This window comes from Thyridium curvatum (genome assembly GCF_004353045.1).
Source record: "Thyridium curvatum strain D216 chromosome Unknown NODE_16_length_530760_cov_82.129700, whole genome shotgun sequence".
Taxonomy (NCBI): Eukaryota; Fungi; Ascomycota; class Sordariomycetes; order Thyridiales; family Thyridiaceae; genus Thyridium; species Thyridium curvatum.
This window is the reverse complement of record NW_022156771.1, coordinates 213,028-231,426: the sequence shown is the minus strand read 5'-3', so window position 1 is coordinate 231,426 and position 18,399 is coordinate 213,028. Positions and strand designations below refer to the sequence as shown.

The 18,399-nt window shown below is 55.8% G+C and overlaps 4 protein-coding genes across 4 annotated transcripts; 1 reads left to right on the top strand and 3 right to left on the bottom strand.

Annotated features, from left to right (window-relative positions):
• Window positions 1–1,749: 1,749 nt before the first annotated feature.
• E0L32_003624 (uncharacterized protein) lies at window positions 1,750–5,230 on the top strand (the record flags this gene model as incomplete). The annotated part of the gene is made up of 2 exons (XM_031137945.1): window positions 1,750–2,853; window positions 2,912–5,230. The coding sequence occupies 2 exons, from the start codon at window positions 1,750–1,752 to the stop codon at window positions 5,228–5,230; spliced, it is 3,423 nt and encodes a 1,140-aa protein (XP_030998394.1).
• A 677-nt stretch (window positions 5,231–5,907) lies between these two features.
• E0L32_003623 (uncharacterized protein) lies at window positions 5,908–9,650 on the bottom strand (the record flags this gene model as incomplete). The annotated part of the gene is made up of 3 exons (XM_031137944.1): window positions 5,908–8,001; window positions 8,063–9,110; window positions 9,178–9,650. 3 exons carry the CDS (start codon window positions 9,648–9,650, stop codon window positions 5,908–5,910), a joined length of 3,615 nt encoding a protein of 1,204 aa, XP_030998393.1.
• Window positions 9,651–10,546: 896 nt separating this feature from the next.
• Window positions 10,547–12,704, bottom strand: E0L32_003622 (uncharacterized protein; the record flags this gene model as incomplete). The annotated part of the gene is made up of 4 exons (XM_031137943.1): window positions 10,547–11,803; window positions 11,858–12,124; window positions 12,190–12,320; window positions 12,410–12,704. The coding sequence occupies 4 exons, from the start codon at window positions 12,702–12,704 to the stop codon at window positions 10,547–10,549; spliced, it is 1,950 nt and encodes a 649-aa protein (XP_030998392.1).
• Window positions 12,705–13,948: 1,244 nt separating this feature from the next.
• E0L32_003621 (uncharacterized protein) lies at window positions 13,949–17,741 on the bottom strand (the record flags this gene model as incomplete). Its single annotated transcript, XM_031137942.1, has 2 exons — window positions 13,949–17,212; window positions 17,271–17,741. 2 exons carry the CDS (start codon window positions 17,739–17,741, stop codon window positions 13,949–13,951), a joined length of 3,735 nt encoding a protein of 1,244 aa, XP_030998391.1.
• Window positions 17,742–18,399: the final 658 nt, after the last annotated feature.

Genomic DNA, 18,399 nt, shown 5'->3' with positions numbered 1-18,399 from the left:
AGGTTGCTAGTGTAAGTCGGTGCACCACGTCACCTCAACTCACCGAGAAACGGACGGTGAGCAAGGCTAGGAAAGTTACCTAGCTCTGTAAAACGTAGGTAGCTGTAAAACGTGTGCAGATTAGCTGTGCGTCCGTGTCTCAGGTCTGGCACACTAGAGCCTCTCAGCATGGAGGGCCGGGTAAAGGCCGTTGCCGCGTAAGACCGGGGTTCCGTTCTGTCGGGTGGCCAAAAGTGGTAAAAATAGCTACCTACCTTAGTTAGCACCAGTGGCGCCCGTTTCTCGAGCGAGTGAGACACACTGACGGAGTGGCAGAGGCGAGCCCGGCGGCGAGAAACACACAAAACCCCTTTATTCTGCCGCTATGCTGCGTTTGTAAACCGGGTTCGACTTGGCCGATCCGAGGGTCCCGAGCTGCCGACACGAACAGGCTAGTTTGCAGTAGATTTTGGAAGGAAACCAACGCATAAGTACGTGTGACAATGGCAATGTCAATGACAGCGACAAGTGACAAGTGACATCGACAAGTGACAGGCAGTAGTAGTTAGGTAGTCAGTGAGTTAGCAGTGGTTAGGTATGTAGCTGAGGGACATGGACAAGCCCTTCCTAGGTTCTACGTAAGTACGTTATGTAACCCCAACCTGCATGTGTCCTGAATACCGTGACTTGAATTTCATTCATTCATTGTGCAGCCTGGGCAGGATTCAAGGCTTCCGAAGGCAAGCTGCACATTCTTTTTGCAATGAATGAATGAATGAGTGAATGGCTGTCGATCTGCCAAGCAAGCCACACCCGCAAACCCACCAACAAATCTTGGTTTCCCAACAGGCCCTCGGCAGTTCAGCTCTCGCGTTTCGTCCTCTGGAAACGGTTGCGTGATTTCCGTTGTTTGTTGCAGTCTGTGTGTGCTATGCCAGCTGACGAGCATTCCTCTTCTTTCGAACAATCGTTTTGTTGGCGGCCGCACACCCTGCATCTCGGGCTCGGGTTGCATGCCGATGCCTATTGGGAGATCTGCCATTCGTCTCCTCGTTTACCCAGGCAACCCTGTTTACCTATTCCAGTCAACCCAATTACCTACCTAGGTACTTGTAGTTATACTCCACAAAACGTCATCTCACACACACTCACCAAACGCCGCACAGGGTCCACTTGGCTCCAGCTTGGAATCCAGTCCAACGGCCCAAGACCGAGCTATTCAGAAACACAGCCATCCTGGCGCAGCCTCCTTTTGCCAGCTCCTCCTCCGCTCCGTTCTAGCCTTCTGGGTCCACGACGCCTGAGACGAATCGACCGCCCACTGTCCACAGCACTAGTTACTCCCGCAGAGCACGTTGCACAAAAAAAGGAAGCTCCACAGCCCGTCTACGAGACCCCTGAATCCCGGCTCGCGCGCACCTACGCACGCAGACCAGCGGAGCACTACGGGGACCGCGAGCGAGAACAAGACAGTGGAGGACAGGACTGGAGACCTGCGGGAGACGAGAGAGGCAACGCTAGCACATACAGTAGTGCACACTGTTGTACATATTGTACATGCCTCTGACCAGCTCCAGCTCCTCGGGGAACAGAATGGCTTCCAGTAAGTGGACGCAGTGAACGAGCCTCACTCCCTCCTCATACCCCGGCCTACCCTACCCAGTCCCAAGCCCAATATTCAGACCCTCTCCCTATCCTATCCCTCCATACTGCCTCCTCCTCTAGTTGGAGGACACCATGACGCATGTCAGCGCCGATGCAACCACCACCATGAGCTCCTCGCGCGGCCAAGACTCGACAATGCCCGCCCACGAGGCAAAGGCAGAGGCAGCGCACCACCATGGCTCCATCCCTTCCATAGTCGCCAATGCCGCGCCAGATGACGCCGCAGGCGAGACCGGGTCGATCAGTTCGTCGACGACGGTCCTCTCAAAAGACACCGCTGCCCCGGAGCCAGTGCCCGGGGCTGCCAGGAAGAGGCGGAAATCCACCCTGCAGGTTCTCGCCTCTCTTATACCCATGCTCAACACCTCTGAACGAGCAGATATACCTCCACCCGTGCCACTCGCCGCCTCGCGATCGATCAGCAGGAAGCCCGTCGGTTCGTCCGCCAATGCATCGCCCAGCGACCACGCCCACCCCGCCTCCTTCTCTCATAACGCCTCCCTCCTGCCCAACATCGACCAGGCGCCGATCGGATTGGGCCTCGCTGCCCCCGACCTCCCTCCCCCTCCTCCCCCGCGGCCTGTAAACTCCCAGGCCCCTCCCGCGAAGCAGAATTTCCAACCAGGCCTAACTCTAGACACCTCTTCCGCCGTGGCCGAGCCAGACAACATGCTCCGTGCTACCGCCGGAACGCACGACGTTCCCGTACTACCACCCCCATACGGGCCCCCTCCTGTCCCGGCCAAACACGATGCTACACCGTCTGGGAACTCCGTTCCACAGCAGACGCAAGAATCCCCTTCCGTACTGCACAAGACGAGGCAGAGGGCACAGAGTGGCACCTTTCACGGTGACCACAAGCGGAAAGAGTCGGATCACCACGCGCGCCTGCAACCGCGCCGGAGGACCTCGAACTCGCCCGAACCACGTGGGAGGAGCAGTTCAGCCCGGCCTGCCAGCAACCGGAACAGCCTTCTAGGGGTCGGCCACGCCCCGGAACCGCGAGAAGCCTCCAAGAACTCGAGCGACGGCGGGCACAGCCCGGCGCCTGATCGGGGCAAGATTCGCAGGTCCTTCCTCCCCGGCTCAAGGTCGAGGTCAAACTCGCACGACTTTGGGCAGTCCGCCAACGGCACTGCTGCTGCCTGGGTCATGTCTCCCGAAAGCAACGCCGAGTACAACCTCAATCTCCTCACCAACGGTGAAAAGGTGAGTGTTGTCTCTGCCCGGCACTAAATCTTCCCCTTGTGCTAACAGTCTTGTGCAGGTCCCGGAGCTGTGGAACGAGTCCGGCACTGTATATGTCTACCTCTACCCGAAAGAGAGCGGCCGCGGCGCATCGTTCAAGGTCCCTTCTTGGATTGTCGGCCACTCTCGAGTCTTCAACGAGCTGATCCAGGCAGAGATGTCGTCTCCTGTCAGTGCTAGAAGCAGGGCCAGGAGTTTCGGCGGCCGGGACAGCCTGTCGGTGGCCGACGCAACACGGGTTGCCTCACCACCGGTCCCCGGCGAGGGCGAAACGCGTCTGTTCATCCCGAACATGTCAGCCAGCAACGGGCAGTTGGCGGCATCGAACCAGCCTCCGATGCAGGACCTCGAGCGGGTGGTCGCCATCCGCAACCTCTTCGCCTTCCTCACCGGCCAGCCCCTGGTCGGCACTACTATGCACGGCAACAAATTCTCTGCGTTTTTCCAGATCGCTTCGCTACTGCGAGAGTTCGACTTCAGCAGTGCTGATGGGTCGTCGTTTGGAGAGGCGGTTGATCTGAGCTTCGGCTTTTATGTTGACCAGCTCGGCCTCGCTGACGTCAGACATAGCCGCGAGAAGACGATAGAGGCTCTGGTGCTCGGCGAGCAGATGAAGTCATGGACGCTCTACAACGAAGCCTTCGCGCACGCGGTCGGCAAGTACACTGCCATTCTAGACATCAAGTCACCACTCTTCCACCGGGTATCTCTCAACACGAGGCAACGCCTCGAGCGGGCGCATATCGACCTGCTCAACCGCCAGCACAATGTCAACATCCGGCTGGAGTCGTTTGACTTCCCCGGCATCTTCGCCGGCACCGCCAGCTCGACCTCCACGGCCGAGTACAGGAACATCCGCTTCAACAAGTGGAGGACCGCCTTCGGCGACATGCGCAGCTTCATCCTAAAGTACTACAAGACCTCGTTCGGCAACTGGCCGCCCAAGGCCAGCAGCAAGAAGAACCCGTTCTCGGAGAGCGGGCTCAACAGGCAGGTCCTCAAGGCGCTGTACTCGGACCTCTGCTCGCTGTACGACCTGCTCGTCGACCGCGAGTCCCTGACGCCCCGCGTCATCGACCAGGAGCCCGAGGACCTGCAGGACACGACCGACACGACCATCCTGGCCCTGCGCAAGATCCTCGGCGAGTTCGACCACTCGTCCCCGCCCGTCCTGCCGCCCATCCCCTTCGACACGCCCAAGATCCCCACCATGACCACCATCCGCGAGACGTACCCGGACATGCCGCCCAAGGAGCAGCAGCGCTTCGACCGCAGCATCCAGCCGCACGAGCTGCAGCTCATCCTCATCAAGTCGTACAACCTCGACGCCGACGCCGTCAAGACGCCCTTCCTCGACAGCTTCAAGGAGTTTGAGCAGAAGGCCGCCCGGGGCTCCTCGGAGCAGGAGCTGTCGGAGCAGCGCATCGGCTACTGGCTCTTCCTCTACGTCGTCCTGCAGTCCCTGCCCATGCTCGTCGTCGACGCGCCGGGGCTGCAGTACACGGAAGGGGTGGAGTACTTCCTCTGCGAGCCGCCGCAGGGCAACCTGCCCTGGCTCGAGGACGCGGGCGAGGTGCGCAAGATGTGGTACGAGGTCGCCGGCGGGGCCAGCATCGTCGAGCTGTCGGCCGACGTCGTCATGTTCTCGGTCGAGGCGACGTACCACCGCTCCCACTGCTGGCTGGCCGCCAAGAGCTGGGAGGAGTACGCCGCGGACCAGCAGCAGCAGCAGCAGCAGCGGACGAGCCCCTCGGGCGGCCCGCTGCCGGGTGCGCCCCCCGGCCTGCCGCCGCCGGAGCTCTCGCCGCTCGAGCCCCCGCACGCCACCTTCCAGGACATGGACCCGGCGTCGATGTCGTCGTCGTCGTCCATGTCGGGCCCGCCGCCGACGCCGCCCGTCGCGGGGCCCTCCCCGCCGCCCGGCCTGCAGCCGCAGATGGCCCTCCGGGGCCGCTCGCCGGCCCGCACCTCGGCGTACCGCCCGTCGAGCATCGCCATCGGCCTCGAGCCCGTCGACTTCCCGCCGCAGCAGCCGCTGGACCGGTCCTCGCGCGTCTTCAGCGCGCCCGTGGCGCCCGGCGGCGGCGGCGGCCTGCCGCGCCCTTCGTCGACGGGCAACCTGCAGTACGTGGCGGCCGGGTCGGCTTCTTCGCACCCGCGGGGCGACTCGGTTGCGGGCCCGCTGGGCGGCGGTAGTAGTAGGCTCGCGCCGTCGGCGACGGTGGGCGCTGGCGTCGGCGGGGAGACGGGCGGCGGCGGGGGTAGCACTTTTGATGATATCTTGCAGGGGATGGACGGGGGCAAGGAGAAGAAGAAGAAGGGGATCTTTGGGTTCTAGGGGGGGCCTGATGGAGGTGTCGTGAGGTTGGGAGTCGGAACTGCCGCCCCGGACGTCTGTCCGTGTGGCTGTATGCGTGTGTGTGGGAGCCGGAATGTCTTTGAAGGAGCCGGTAGAGACAGAAAGGAGAGTGGGCATGAGGGTACGCAAGAAGATCGAGCACTATTGGCGTATAGACTGATCTGCATAGAGAGCGTTGTCTTTTGTTTTTCTTTTTCTGTTCTCACGATCATCATCATGGAGCGCAACGAAAAAAAAAGGGGCTGTTGATTTTTTTCCCCAGGGGAGAGACTGTTGATAGCATGATCTCGCTCTATCTAGCTCTGTGTTGTTTCGTTCTTTGCATTATCCTATATACCAATCGTTTTTCGGGTTGCTTGCAAGAACCGGAGAAAGGAGCACATAGCCTGGAAATTTGTAATCATTCGTTGATTGATATTGGGAGTTGAGAGCATGTTAGGAGGTTGTTTGAGTCTACCCGATGAATGAACAACGGCTTCTCAACTCAAACCAGGTCGAATCTGTCGTCATAGAGCTGATTGACACTACAAGGGGGGCTTCGACAAGAAATAGACTGCAATCTTCGCCGAAGAATTGATATAGCTCTGTGTTAAACTCAAGCCCATGTCTTCAGGGGCCTTTGCCTCCTCCCCTATGAGCTATTACCCTGGTTCCCCTCAGAACACTATCTCTGTTAGATTCCGCCGACTTCCTCTATGCAGGTATTTCGGGCTGGCCATCAGCCTGAAGCGTCTCCATCTAGCCCTCTGACGACTGGAGGCCCTCGCTCTCATCAGGATTTCGCCAAAGTGGGCCGTTATGATGTCTTTGAAGTCTTCGTTGGCGTAGCCCATCGTCTTGAGGATATGCTTCCATCGGTCCTGCCGCGAAGCCAGGGCCTCTGAAGCAGTGCAGCCCATCTTTTCGAGCATGTGCTTCCGTTGATGGTGTCGAACGCCCACAACTTCTCCATCTTCGTCTTCGAGACGATACAAAGCTGCCGCTGCAGTTTCTGTGGTGGTCAGAGGAGGAAGTATCTTGTCCACCACGGCGAACCAGGCTGACCAGAAGCATTCCGCCGGCCAATCGAAGAGCTGTTTCCTTGCCAGGTCGTAGAACCGCAGGAGCCGTTTCAGCTGGCCCCGAGCAGGCCTGTCCTCGGACTGTAGCTCTTTGAGTTCGCCAGCCTGTGTGTGCTCCTCAAAACAGAAAGCGGTGGCTTGTAGGCGGCGGAGACAGCAGGTGTGCCGCATGCCGAGACGGTTGAACAACTCGAGCTGACACACCGCTCTGTAGCACCGGTCCTTCATCCGCCTCGACCGCACGCACCTTTTAACCCAGTCCCTCAGGCATTTCAGGGAGCGTTGCGAATGAGCTGTGTACTTGCGGGACGGCCCCTGGGTCTTCTCCTGACCTATCCGCGTCAGCATGTTGTGCCAGATTAGATGCGGCGGTATGCAGCCCCCTTCCGAGCAGAAGCAGTCGCAAGTATCGGTGGGGAGCCCGTCATGTGCACAGGCGTCGATGACAAGCTTTGGGACGTCTTGCATCCCGCACCTCTCGGCAATGATAGCCACGTAGAAACTCAGATGCGGCCAGTGGGTTGATGATTGTGGCGGCGCCGGACCTCGGAACCAGGCGTTGCCGCCATGCTTGAGAAACAGCTCCATTGTAGAATACCACTCAGCCGGTTCGTCGTCCAGGCACCGCCCAGTTCTATCGAGGGGAGTGACAGTCAGGTCACAGAACTCCGCTAGAGGGGTTCTTCGATGGACGCAACGACGCTCGACATCGTTGAACCCAGCCTCGATCAGGATCCGATGACACTCATGGGGCCGTAGCTTTTGACCGCCCAGGTCGAGGCGTGGTGTCAGTCCCGCTCGGCCATAGAGACCTATGGGGCAGTGAGGCCACGGAGGCTCGGACCTCAGCCGGCAGTCACCCGACGTGTCTTGTCTGCGAAGCTCGAAGCGTCGCCAAAGCTCCTTGGCAAGCATAGCGAAGATGTCTCGGCGTTTCAAAGATGCCTGAAAGAAGTTGTAGTAATGCCCATCGAAGATATTGTTGGCAGAGAGCAAGACTGAAACAGACGCTTCATCGCCGACACGGCAGGCAAGTGACAAGGTGTCGGTGACATCGCATCCTCGCTCTATGTAGAACTGCAGTCCTTCCTTCCAACCAAGAGCACAGTGGATCGGAAGGATCCCGGCTTCTCCAATAGACCCAGCATCGTGGACTTGATGGTAAAACTTTGCGAGGCCTTGCAAGGAGCGCTTCAAGCCAGCTCTGCACAAATCAGAGCAATCCAGGGCTAGCGGATAACAAGTCAGAGCTCCCCAAATCTTCAATATAGGGGCAAAGAGCAGCAACGAGCCATCAGCTATCACCGGACAGCCTTTGGTGAGCTGTGTTAGTCGCTGCCAATACGCATCACCATCAGACCGTATCGTCAGATCGCAAAAGTTGAAAAGTGGAACATCTTGAAGAGGCTCGAGGCCGGTACTGAGGCGCGATATAATCTGCCTGAATGACATGCAGTCCTGTGGACTATCTCTACAAACTGTAGCGTCAAGTTTCGAACAAAAAAGGTACTGAGTTGGCGACAACGCCGTGGAAACAAATTTGTGACTCTGCACAGCAGAATCCGGCCGTGCAACCTCCGTGTCAGCGTTAGCACCCAGAAAGGAGGCAAAATCCAAAAGATGCAGTATCTCTTCTATGCAAGCGCTTGTCATCACGGGGCCAAGATCCGTTACCAGGTGCATGATCTCCTGAAGGCACCAGTCAGTCCCGAGTGGCCCGAGAGCAGGAAATGTTCAGGGGTCAACTTACCATCAGGAGCGTTGATCCATCTGAGCTGATCTCGCGGCCACAGATTTGGCCAGTGGTGGCCGCGTCTTGAAGACTCTCGATAAGCTTTGCCAGTCCGATTTTCACGGCCGCCATTCCTTCGGGGCTGTCGTTATGGAAACACCTGAAAACCATGTCCTGATAGTGATCATTCCATATCCAATAGTGACCGCCCATGCCTATCGTCGCGAACTTATCAAACGCCCTGAACAAGGGATTTCCAAGTCGATCGACATAGGCACGGAAATGGAGAGGAGGCGCCACCTCCCAGCCGGTCTTGCCGCTCAAAATGCCACATGTGACTTGCAAAACTCCGTTGAGGAGGGGAGAGAGCTTTACCTCGATCGAACATAGGCTGGCCTGGCCATGGAGAGGACAGATCCGTGATGCGCTTGCCTGGACACGCAGGCGAAATCGCCCAAAGAACCAACGGGCGCGGTCCTTTCTCGTTCCACAAAGGCACCTGATAGGAGGCTGGCCTTGGGCACCAACTCGTCCTCCGGCGGCGTGACTAAAACTGAGCTGTGTAAGTGTTGCAGTGGCAGACTGAGTATCAATGCTGAGCATTGTTTCTTGAGGCTGCCGCACCTGGGCAGGCTGTGCTGAATGCTGGTACTTCAACGCCATCTTAGAGTTGAGCAAGACCCCGATGGCCTCAAGGACATCTTTGCTCTGAGATATGCCCTTGATCTCATTGCACTGTTTGGATTCCTGGTGTTGTCCTGTTTGGACGCTTGCTACTATCTCGGCGGCTTGATTGCTTGCCTCCACCCGACTTTCTTGAAGTTCGAGAACGACATTGTTAACGCGAGCTTTTGTTGATTGTGAAAACCCATTCGGGGGTACATGGGCGTCATGGAAGTTGCTCCCGATCACCTGCAGAATTTGATTGATGACCAATGTACGATTGTCCATTAGAGTCAAGATCTCGTGCTGAGTTAGGTCTGCTCGTTGTTTCAGCTCATCGATAGACTCTCGACTATCACGTATCTCTTCCACGCAACTTTGTATCGCAGAAAGAATTCGATCCCTGGCTTAGTTAGCGAATGGTATCTTGGGGAGTGACTAAGACCGGTTCCGTATAACCAAACACCCACCGAGATGACGCTTGCAAGTCCAGCGCGCACAGCTGAAGTTCCCTCAGTAGACTGCCGTTGAGTCTCTCAACTAATTGCAGTTTTGAGGTCAACTCGGCCTCCTTCTGTACCGTCAAGAGAGACCTCCAGATTCGGACAACCGCTTTTCTCTTCCCCTCGGCCCGTTCCACACCTCGCGTGAGTGGCTGGAGGAGGCCCACGAGCTCTTCCACTGCCTTTCGCGACTCGGTAGCAGGCACGGAAATGCGCGCATAGTGCTGAGCCGAAAAGTGAATGTGGTTCGGCCCGTCCGCACCCAGCAAGTCGTTGAGAGACGCCAACTCGCGCTCGACGTGCCTGAGCCGGCTATGCAGGCTCTCTGGCAGGCCCTCTATCTTCCTCACGAGCGCTGCAAGCGACAGGACGCCCTTGCCCGCCCCAATGAAGAGCTGGATACTCGTTGCCGCTGCTCCAAATGCCGAAAGGGGATCCATTGGCAGACTGTGAAAGGGTTCCCAGACCCTGCGGTTCTACGTAGGGTATGAAATACATGGCGCAAAAAAGAAAAGAAAAAGAAAGAAAAAAGATAGAGAAAAAGAGAGAAGAAAAGCAAAGGAAAAAAACAAGGGAGAAAAGTAACAAAAAAAAGGGGCCTGGAAAGGGGCATGCACACACGACAAGGCTGCAACCCCCCAAGCATTGCAACCTCGTGGCGCAAGGCAGACTTCCCATTGTCACCCATCAGGCTGAGGGGAGATGGTGGTGCATGTAACTCTTCGGCCGTACTCGCCGTGACATTTTGGGGGCAATCTGTCAGCCAGCCCAATCACAGATCAAAGGCGAAACATAGGGTCGTAACTGCCTGTCAGCTCTGCAAGTCAGGCGAGACTGGTCTCGGTCTAACACTTCGGTTTACTATTCATAGTGAAAGGCAAACCAAAGGATGATTCTCAAACCATTAGAGTCTCTATGAAACCCATATTGATCCGCAAGTCCAACCTTCTTGGTGGAGAAATATTGCCAAAGACACTGCCTCTCACAAGAAGGCCATCACCGATCAGCCACTGGTAGTCAAGTCAAATTGACTGGAAGATCCTCGTTGCACTGCAGGGTTTATTCTCACTGCACTCGGGAGGTAGGGAAATCAGAGTCCTGCTCACTTTCAGGGTACCTAGCTCTGGTTTTTCAATCACAATCACGAGGGCATAACAGCTTCCGGTGCGTACATTATCATTGAGTCCATAATCTACCTCTAACCTCGAACAGCATCATCAACAAAAAAGATTACCAGAACAGCCGCCCACCACCTTTTAAGCAACACAAAAGAGTCTGAAAGAAGAATAAGTCATTAGTCCCCCCAGCCATATGTCACCCGCCTTTACACATCTTCTCATATGAGATCAAAGTGCACCGTCTGCCCCTCCCAACTCGGGAGCTCCTCGTCACTCGCCGGGGCCTTGACTTCGGAGCTCACAATGCCAATCTTCAGCCCTTGGACGGTGGCCGGATCGACAACCGCCCCATCCGTTTTGACAACCCGAAGCTTGAGATTGGCCTTCAAGTAAGGTTCTATTACCTCGGGATGCAGCGAATCAATCTCTCCTTCGGTCACTTTCTTCATCAGCTCCGACGTCAGGGGCACTGTTCCCGAGGTAACTTTGCCGCCCATCTGCATACCCGGCATGGGCGGAGAGGCAAACACACTCAGAGTCCCGGCAAGGTTTGGCCCAAAGGCCCAAGCCTGGGGGTTGGGTGAGACGGGGTCACCAAAGAAGAGGTGAATGAAGAATGGGCCCTCGAGCGCCTGCTTGATTACACGTATGTTTGCTGTCCACTCGCGATACTTGTTGTCTGTTATGATCTTGCCCGCTGGGGGGAGTCGCGGTGAAGACGGCGATCCCATCCATGACCGCCCTTCGAGTTTCGAAGGCTGGTATACTGGGTACTTTCGAGCACTCCTAGGATCGGCAGGGAGTACTCGGCCGTTGGTGTCTCGTTTGCGCGCACTGCCAATGGCCAGGCTCGCGGGACTCGAACCACCGTATAGTCGGTTGATAGCTGCTCTAACCCTAGCTTGGGCCCTGGCATTCGGCCTCTGAAGCGCGTGGTTCAACCCGGCGATTTCTGGGTAGCTGTATCCAAACACATGGGTGTCTCTGACAGCATCCGATGTCCAAAACGTCCCATCAGTATTGGCGTAGAAGGGTGTAAGCGGTGTCTGCGCATCTTGTATCTGGCCCTCACTGGTAGTGTACGAGTTTGTTGCAGCCGGCGTCGGGGTAATCCAAGAAGTCGGATATAGAACCTGCCACATGGCAAACACCCTATCCACCATCGTGTGGTGTAGGAAGAAGATCGGATCAAAAGACGAGAATGGGATCCATGCCATGTGTCCTCCCAGGCCTGTGAGCGTGTGGATAGTGTCGTGAAGCGACTCGATCGAATCATAATGGTTCTCCTGCCCCTCTGGGATCCAGCCTTCGTTGCTAAAGGTTGAATAGTTGCCGTAGTTTGAGAAAAGGTTATACAAGCGTTGCTGAAAAGAGGGGAAGTTTCGATCGAGAGCAAGGGCAATCTTTGTGTCGTTCGACTTGGCTGTCCCATTGTCACTGGTCGGTGCTCGTACCGTCGTAAGCCATTGATTATACTGTATTATGCCCAAGTCAGTGTGTGGATTTCCACAAGATAGAAGCGGGCCTACCGGTGCTTGGATGAAGGCCGTCGAGTTGAGAGGCTTGAACTGATATGTGTAGAGAGGGTTGGCTATCGTCTGGACTCCGTTGGGGCCGGACGCGTTGACTGTTGCGCTGCCACCGACACTAAAGGGTAGCAAGCTCTCTCCGGCAGGTGGAAGAGTCGCCCAGTCGAAGTAAGGTATCCTGAAGTTGGCTGCCGCATTCTGGTAGAGAGTGAGCTCGTCTCCTTCGTAGTAGGAGGCAATCTGCTGGATTAAGCTGTACAGTACTTGCTGCGATAAAAGGTCAGTTGTCAAGATGACTGCACATACAACGCTCAGTGAGTAGTCAAGCATACCTCATAGAGGGCAAGGTAAGGCCGATGCCAGGTAGGGAAAAGGACAGAGATATGTGTGCAATAGCCGCTCATCTCATTGCCAGGAGTCGGATTGACTCCATCCCAGTCCTGGAAAGGGACACCGTGGATACCTAGATAGACTTGCAGTCAGGCTCAAGTTCCTCCATATTGACCTGCAATTCAACTATGGACCATAGCAGGGCATCAAGGAACCACGGACCTGCAATCTGGTACCACGATAGCTGATCTGACTGGTCCATATACTGCATCATGCTGAGGCCGAGGATGTACAAGGTCCACTTTTCAGGGCTCTTCTGCAGTTGTCTGATCTCTTGACGGACGGGGATGTTGCCCTTGACCGGAGGCAGACCCTTGACGACGAAAGGGGAGGACGTGGCCTGTCGACTGGCCAGCTTGCTGAGATCAAAGCCATAGTCGTAAGCCTGGCTCGCGGCGTGGTGCACGAGGAACAACAGCGCCGGGATGAGAACGCGCCCAAGATTGGATAGTAACATGGCGTCTCAGGCAACGGGATGCCTATGGCGGTGCTCTGGAATCCGAGAGGGATATTTGACAGTAGAGTGACAGGTTTGGGATGAGCCCACCTCCTCCTGGTAGACTGACTTGACTTGTCGTGGGTTGAAAGAGTACAAGGAGAAGGAAAGAGCGCGACAGGATGGTCCCGAAGATCGTCACAAACTAAGAACGACAGTCCGGAAAGAGGTGCTACCTCATGTAACAAGCAATTTCTCGAGGTTTAGAGATATCGGGGTGGAATCGGCGGAAATAACGAGCGTCTGGAAACCACACAATAGGGTCACAGATGGTCGCAAAGAGTAGGTGTAGAGGACTCATTTAGAATGTGGGACAGGGATCTGCTATAAGAAGAACATATATATGCTGGAAAGAAAAGACCATGACTGGCAACATCATGGCAGAAAGCGCCTCTCCGGGACAACAAAGTGGCTGGATCGCAGGTGGAAATCTGGTGATCTTCCCATGACACAAGAGCCACAGAAGCCATATACCAAAAGAGGCGGCCAGCACGTACAAAAGGCGTGGTTGGGTGCAATTGCCATTGTCCCCACGGACAGGAATCAGTTTCTGCAGGACAAAAAGAAAACATGCCCTCGTACTCGTGCAGCACGGAAGCCACACGGATCGCGATTGCCGCCTCCCCCAGCTGAGGTTGCAGGGCATAAAAAGAAATCTCAACTCCTGCAACCTTCCCGCCCGGCCCATCGGCACCCTCTCCTTGCATACACCGCACCCCGAGCCTCTCTCTACTCCGTATACGAGGGAGCTCGCCGATGTAGACTGCGCATCCCAGACCGTCCCGTGCTGCAAGACGGACGCCACAAACGACGAGAGTACGTAAGTGCGCATCTTCTAGGTGCACCAGGAAGAAGATGAACATCCTCCTTCACGGCCCCGCCGGCGGCAGGCTGCATGTATTCTTCGCACTTCACACTTACCCCTGGATCATGAGCAACCAGCCCGACTTGTTCGTGTTTCCCCAGTGGTGCGCCAGCCAACGAAAATCCCGGACTCTCATCGCCCCGTGCGACCATGATTCACCCGTAGATGCAGAATCCGACATGTTTTCCGAGGATAAGGGATCCAGAGGGCTAAAATTATCGTGTCACAGCCCATGCATCAGTCAATAGTCAATGAGTACCCTCGCCTAGATGCTAAAAAGCCAGCATGGTTTCGACCTAATTTACCTAACGTACTGAGACTCCATGATATATGCATAACATTAAACCGAACCGTTTTGCGCCGGAGGCTCTATCCTCTTGACCTTCTCCACATTGACGCCGTCGAACGCGGCCTGCTTGAGCGGCCCTTTCCGCGGGGCATCCTTGGGATCGACCCTGTACTTGAGCTTCACACCCATAGCTGCGAGCTCCACGTCCAAGAACTTGAGAGCTCCCGGCACCACGACAATGGTGGTGTTTGTGCCACCGATCCACTGTACGCCCTGCCCATCCTCCCAGATCTCGCCGTCCAATCGCGACACGTCCAGATCCTCGATCTGATCCAACCGCTTCGCGCAGTTCCTGCACCGCACGGTGTTGATGGCTTTCCTCTTGCCGACAAAGGGCGAGACGGTCGGCTGGACAGACAGGAAAGACCCGCATGTCCGACAGATCCAGCTGCGAGAATAGTCCGAGCAGTTGAGCAGACGGTCTTGGAGGAGGAATGCTGTGCCGTGAGCAAGCAAGGCATCGCGCTCCATCTCACCGACACGGATACCGCCACCACGTTTCCTTCCCTTGATTGGCTGACCCGTGGTCGGCACGATCGGGCCAGTCGTTCGTACTTGGTACTTGTCGTTCACCATGTGTCTGAGACGCTGATAGTAAACCACACCGACGTAGATATCCGCTGCAAGTTCCTCGCCTGTGATACCCGAGTACATTGGCTCATTACCGTGGTAGTTGTAACCAGCCTTCATGAGCTGGTGGCCAAAGTAATCGGCCGCCGTGTTGTGCTCGTCGAACTTGAAGGGAGTAGAGTCCTGGGCCAGGCCGTGAAGAGCGCCCGCCTTTCCAGCCAGCGACTCGACAAACATACCGATGGTCATTCGAGACGGGAAAGCGTGGGGGTTGATGATAACATCGGGCTGTATACCGGACTCTGAGAAAGGCATGTCGGTGGCAGGCCATTTTTGCGAGCATACACCCTTTTGACCGTGCCGAGACGAGAACTTGTCGCCGATGACAGGCGCACGCGGAATGCGGAACTTGATGGAGATCGTCTGCGCCGGTTCGCTGCCAGTCTCACTGCCAATGACCCTGACTTCCTCGATAAAGGCAGTCTCTTCATCCTTGTACTTTTCAAAATGGGTAATACCGTCACGGTTAATCAGCGAACCATTATAATCGGCCGACACTGTATGCCAAGCACAGATGATATCGCCAGGTTCTACCATGCGTCCGACATAGGGAAGACCGTCCTCGTCCAGAACCTCCCGATGCTGTGCCTTGATCGCGCCAGTGGGTGCAAAACCAAAGAGCTTGCTCGCACTCTTAGATGAGCGTGTTCTCGAGTCATCCTTCAGACTAATCTTCTTCGTCTTGTAAATCGTACCGTGACCGAAGCCTCGTTCGTGAGCGGATTTGTTGATGATCATAGCGTCGTCCATGTCATAACCAGTGTACGAGATGACTGCAACGACGCAGTTTGTTCCGTTGGGGAAATTGTCGAAACCGTAGTCGTTGTGCAACGGAGCACGGACAATTGGAGTTTGACCAGTCTGAAGACGATACATCTTGTTGTCTGTCCGGTAACGGATAGCGGTTCCAGGAGTACCCATGGTTTGTTTACCCATTTGACACTGATACATGTTTCGAGGGGACTGGTTGAAGTCTGAGAAGGGAGTCATGTTGGCCAGGATAGAAAGAATGTTGGTGGGGTCGAACTCGACGTGGCTGGACAGGCCAGACACAATTTCTGGCTCCGTGCAGGCGATAGACATGTACGGCTGCTCGTAGGGGCCGACGAAGTCTTCCTTCTCCAAAGGCAGATACTTCACCGGCCTGACCATCCTTGCGGGGGCAGAGGACATGTAGATACCAGGGTAAGAACCGCCGTTGGAAGGAGGCACATATCCAATCTCAAGATTGAGGGGCACTGGGTGCGAGCCGTCAACTTTCCAGTGGCGCAAGGTGTCTGCGATGCGCTTGGATTCGGTAGGTGTGGACCAGCCGATGATCTTGCCATCGAGCATGACCACAACGCTCTCGTCCGTAGCAGCAGATGAGCTTTGAACGATGCCAAGCTCTGCAGCAAGCTGGGGCACCGCGGAAGCGTCAGAGGCTTCGGTAAGAATCTTGCACTTGTGCGCAAGGTGGTTCAGCAGACCGCAGGGAGCACCGTCAGGCGTGTGAACGGGGCACAGGAAGCCCCAGGACTCGGGAAGAAGCTTTCGGACGGTCGTGGTCTTCAATTGGGCGAAGAAACTACCACGATGTACCATGCGGAAATGGCTGATGAAGCGCAAGAAGTTGAGCTTTTCTGCCACGACCGTGAAACCCGAGGTCTGTTGTAGGTCTAGCCCAGACGGACTTTGTAGATTACCCGTTGAGAGGAAATACTCCAGTGCGTTTCCGACATTTTCGTTCGCCCTCCTGAAGATCGCGACGGGAAAGTCTTTCTGGAACGGCTCGGAGGTGAAGATGTTGGCTGAGTTTCTCCTGAAATAATCTCGCAATGTGAGCCGCACACTGGTTGAGAGGAATTCATCAAGCTTTTCCTTGAGAATCTGGCCGTAGAGGAAACCGCCAAGAAGAATTTCCTGGTTCTGCACAGCATCGGGGTTATCGACGGTGCAGTCACCAGCGACAAGGGCGTACAGCTTCCGGATCATGAACAGGAGCATATTGAACTTGTCCGCATCCTGCTCCTCAGTGACATCAACGTTTCCTAGATGCACCAGAACGATTCTTCGGAGGAACTCAGTGCCCACGTCATAATGCGACATGGTTTCCGGTACTCCCATCACAACTCGGAACTTCTCGCCAAGATAGGCACGAGTCTGCGACTTGCTGAACAGGCTGTAGTTGTGGTATGTGCGCAACAACATTTCGACCCGATCTGTCAAGAAGGTATTCTCGATACCCTTGGATCCAGGTGGACCAACCAGTCCCTCGAAAATTTCTCGGTCGTTTGTCTCGATGAGGGCCTTCAAGATCATCACCACAGGGATGAGATACTCGTTCTTTCTCCAGGAGAAGCGGAAGGTGATGTTGCCGTCCTTCAAGTAATGCAAGACATTGGTTTGAGACGTCTCATCGGGCCTGACTGATCGCATGATGATACCGTAGGGAGTGTAGGAAGCTCCGCGGTTTTGGAAACTCGGCCGGTTGATAGCGAGCGGGAAGTTTCGTCGGTTCATAAGTAGCAGTCGAATGATCTTCTCGATACCATTGACGATGAAGTAGCCACCAAGCTCTTCTGACTCTTCCTTTCTCTCCACAAGTAGTGCTGGCGAGTTACCCTCCAGATGGCATTTGTTGGACTGGGAACGTTAGTAGAAGTCCATATGGCACGGCACGTCCATCCGGTCGGTCGCTTACCTTGATCATGATAGGGACCTGTCCGAGGTCGCGCGTAAACTCTTGAGGTTCGCCATCGTTAATCTGATACTCGAAAGTCGCAGAAAGCTTGCCGCGATACGTGACATGTCGTTCTCTGCACTCGGCGGGAAAGATTTCTCGGGTACGTGCGAACTTGTTTGTCGGGGGCACGGTTGACCTCTGCAACGATACATCCTTGTATCGGATCGTCAACTTGTTTGCCTCGGTGTCAAAATAGGTTTTGGTGCCGATATCGGCGAGGGCGTGGGCGAGGAGAGATTTGGCATTGGGGCCTGACCGGCGGTCTGGTCGGAAGAGGGCGTTGAAAGATTCGATGTGGGGGTTCACAGCAAGTTGAAGGAGAGGATAGGCCGTGCGATCTGTGGGAGGGTTCTGAAACAGCTTCTCCCTTCGGAGCGTGTGGTACTCATGGTCCCATTTCGTGCTCGTGGGCTCTTTGGAGGGAGCCATGGTGAGCGTTTAAGGTGCTAGAGGAACCATGTTAGCTAGATGGCAATTGAGGCGCACTGGGTAGTATCGTAGGGCGCTCACATCGCTCACAGTAGCCGAAATACCATGTGCTCCCAGGAGTTGAATTGAGAAGGGGGGCGAGGTAGGGTTTGGCCAGAGACAGTACGGGGGAAATTTTGTCTTTGTGGCCGAGAGGGTCTTGAGGGCCAGCACTTTGAGAGTGTATGAGGCTATCGCAGCCAATTCTTTATCACAGAAAAAAAATTATGCGCGGGCGATGGATCTGGGGGCAAAAGCCAATCGCTGCTGGGCGATAAGGGTCACATGAGATTGATAGTCACTGATACCGGGGGCAGGTGGGGCTTCCCGCCGCATCGCTCCGAGAAGCCAATGAGGTGGGGTGTGCTTGCGCCGTGATGAGAGCTGGGGCCATGTAAGTCCTCTCAAACTCTCTCTCTCTCTTGCTCTTGGCCTCCTCCGTGGGTCACAACGGTTCACGCAGGGAGCTGCAGGCTGGCCGTGATACCTGGCCTCTAAGAGGCCCGTTTCAAGCTTGCACTCCCGCCCTGTAAGGAAACAGGCGCTAAGTGGTCGCGGGTTACTTGAAACGAGGTGTGTGGGAGGCAGCTCGGTCAAGAGAGTTCTGTCGTGCATCCAA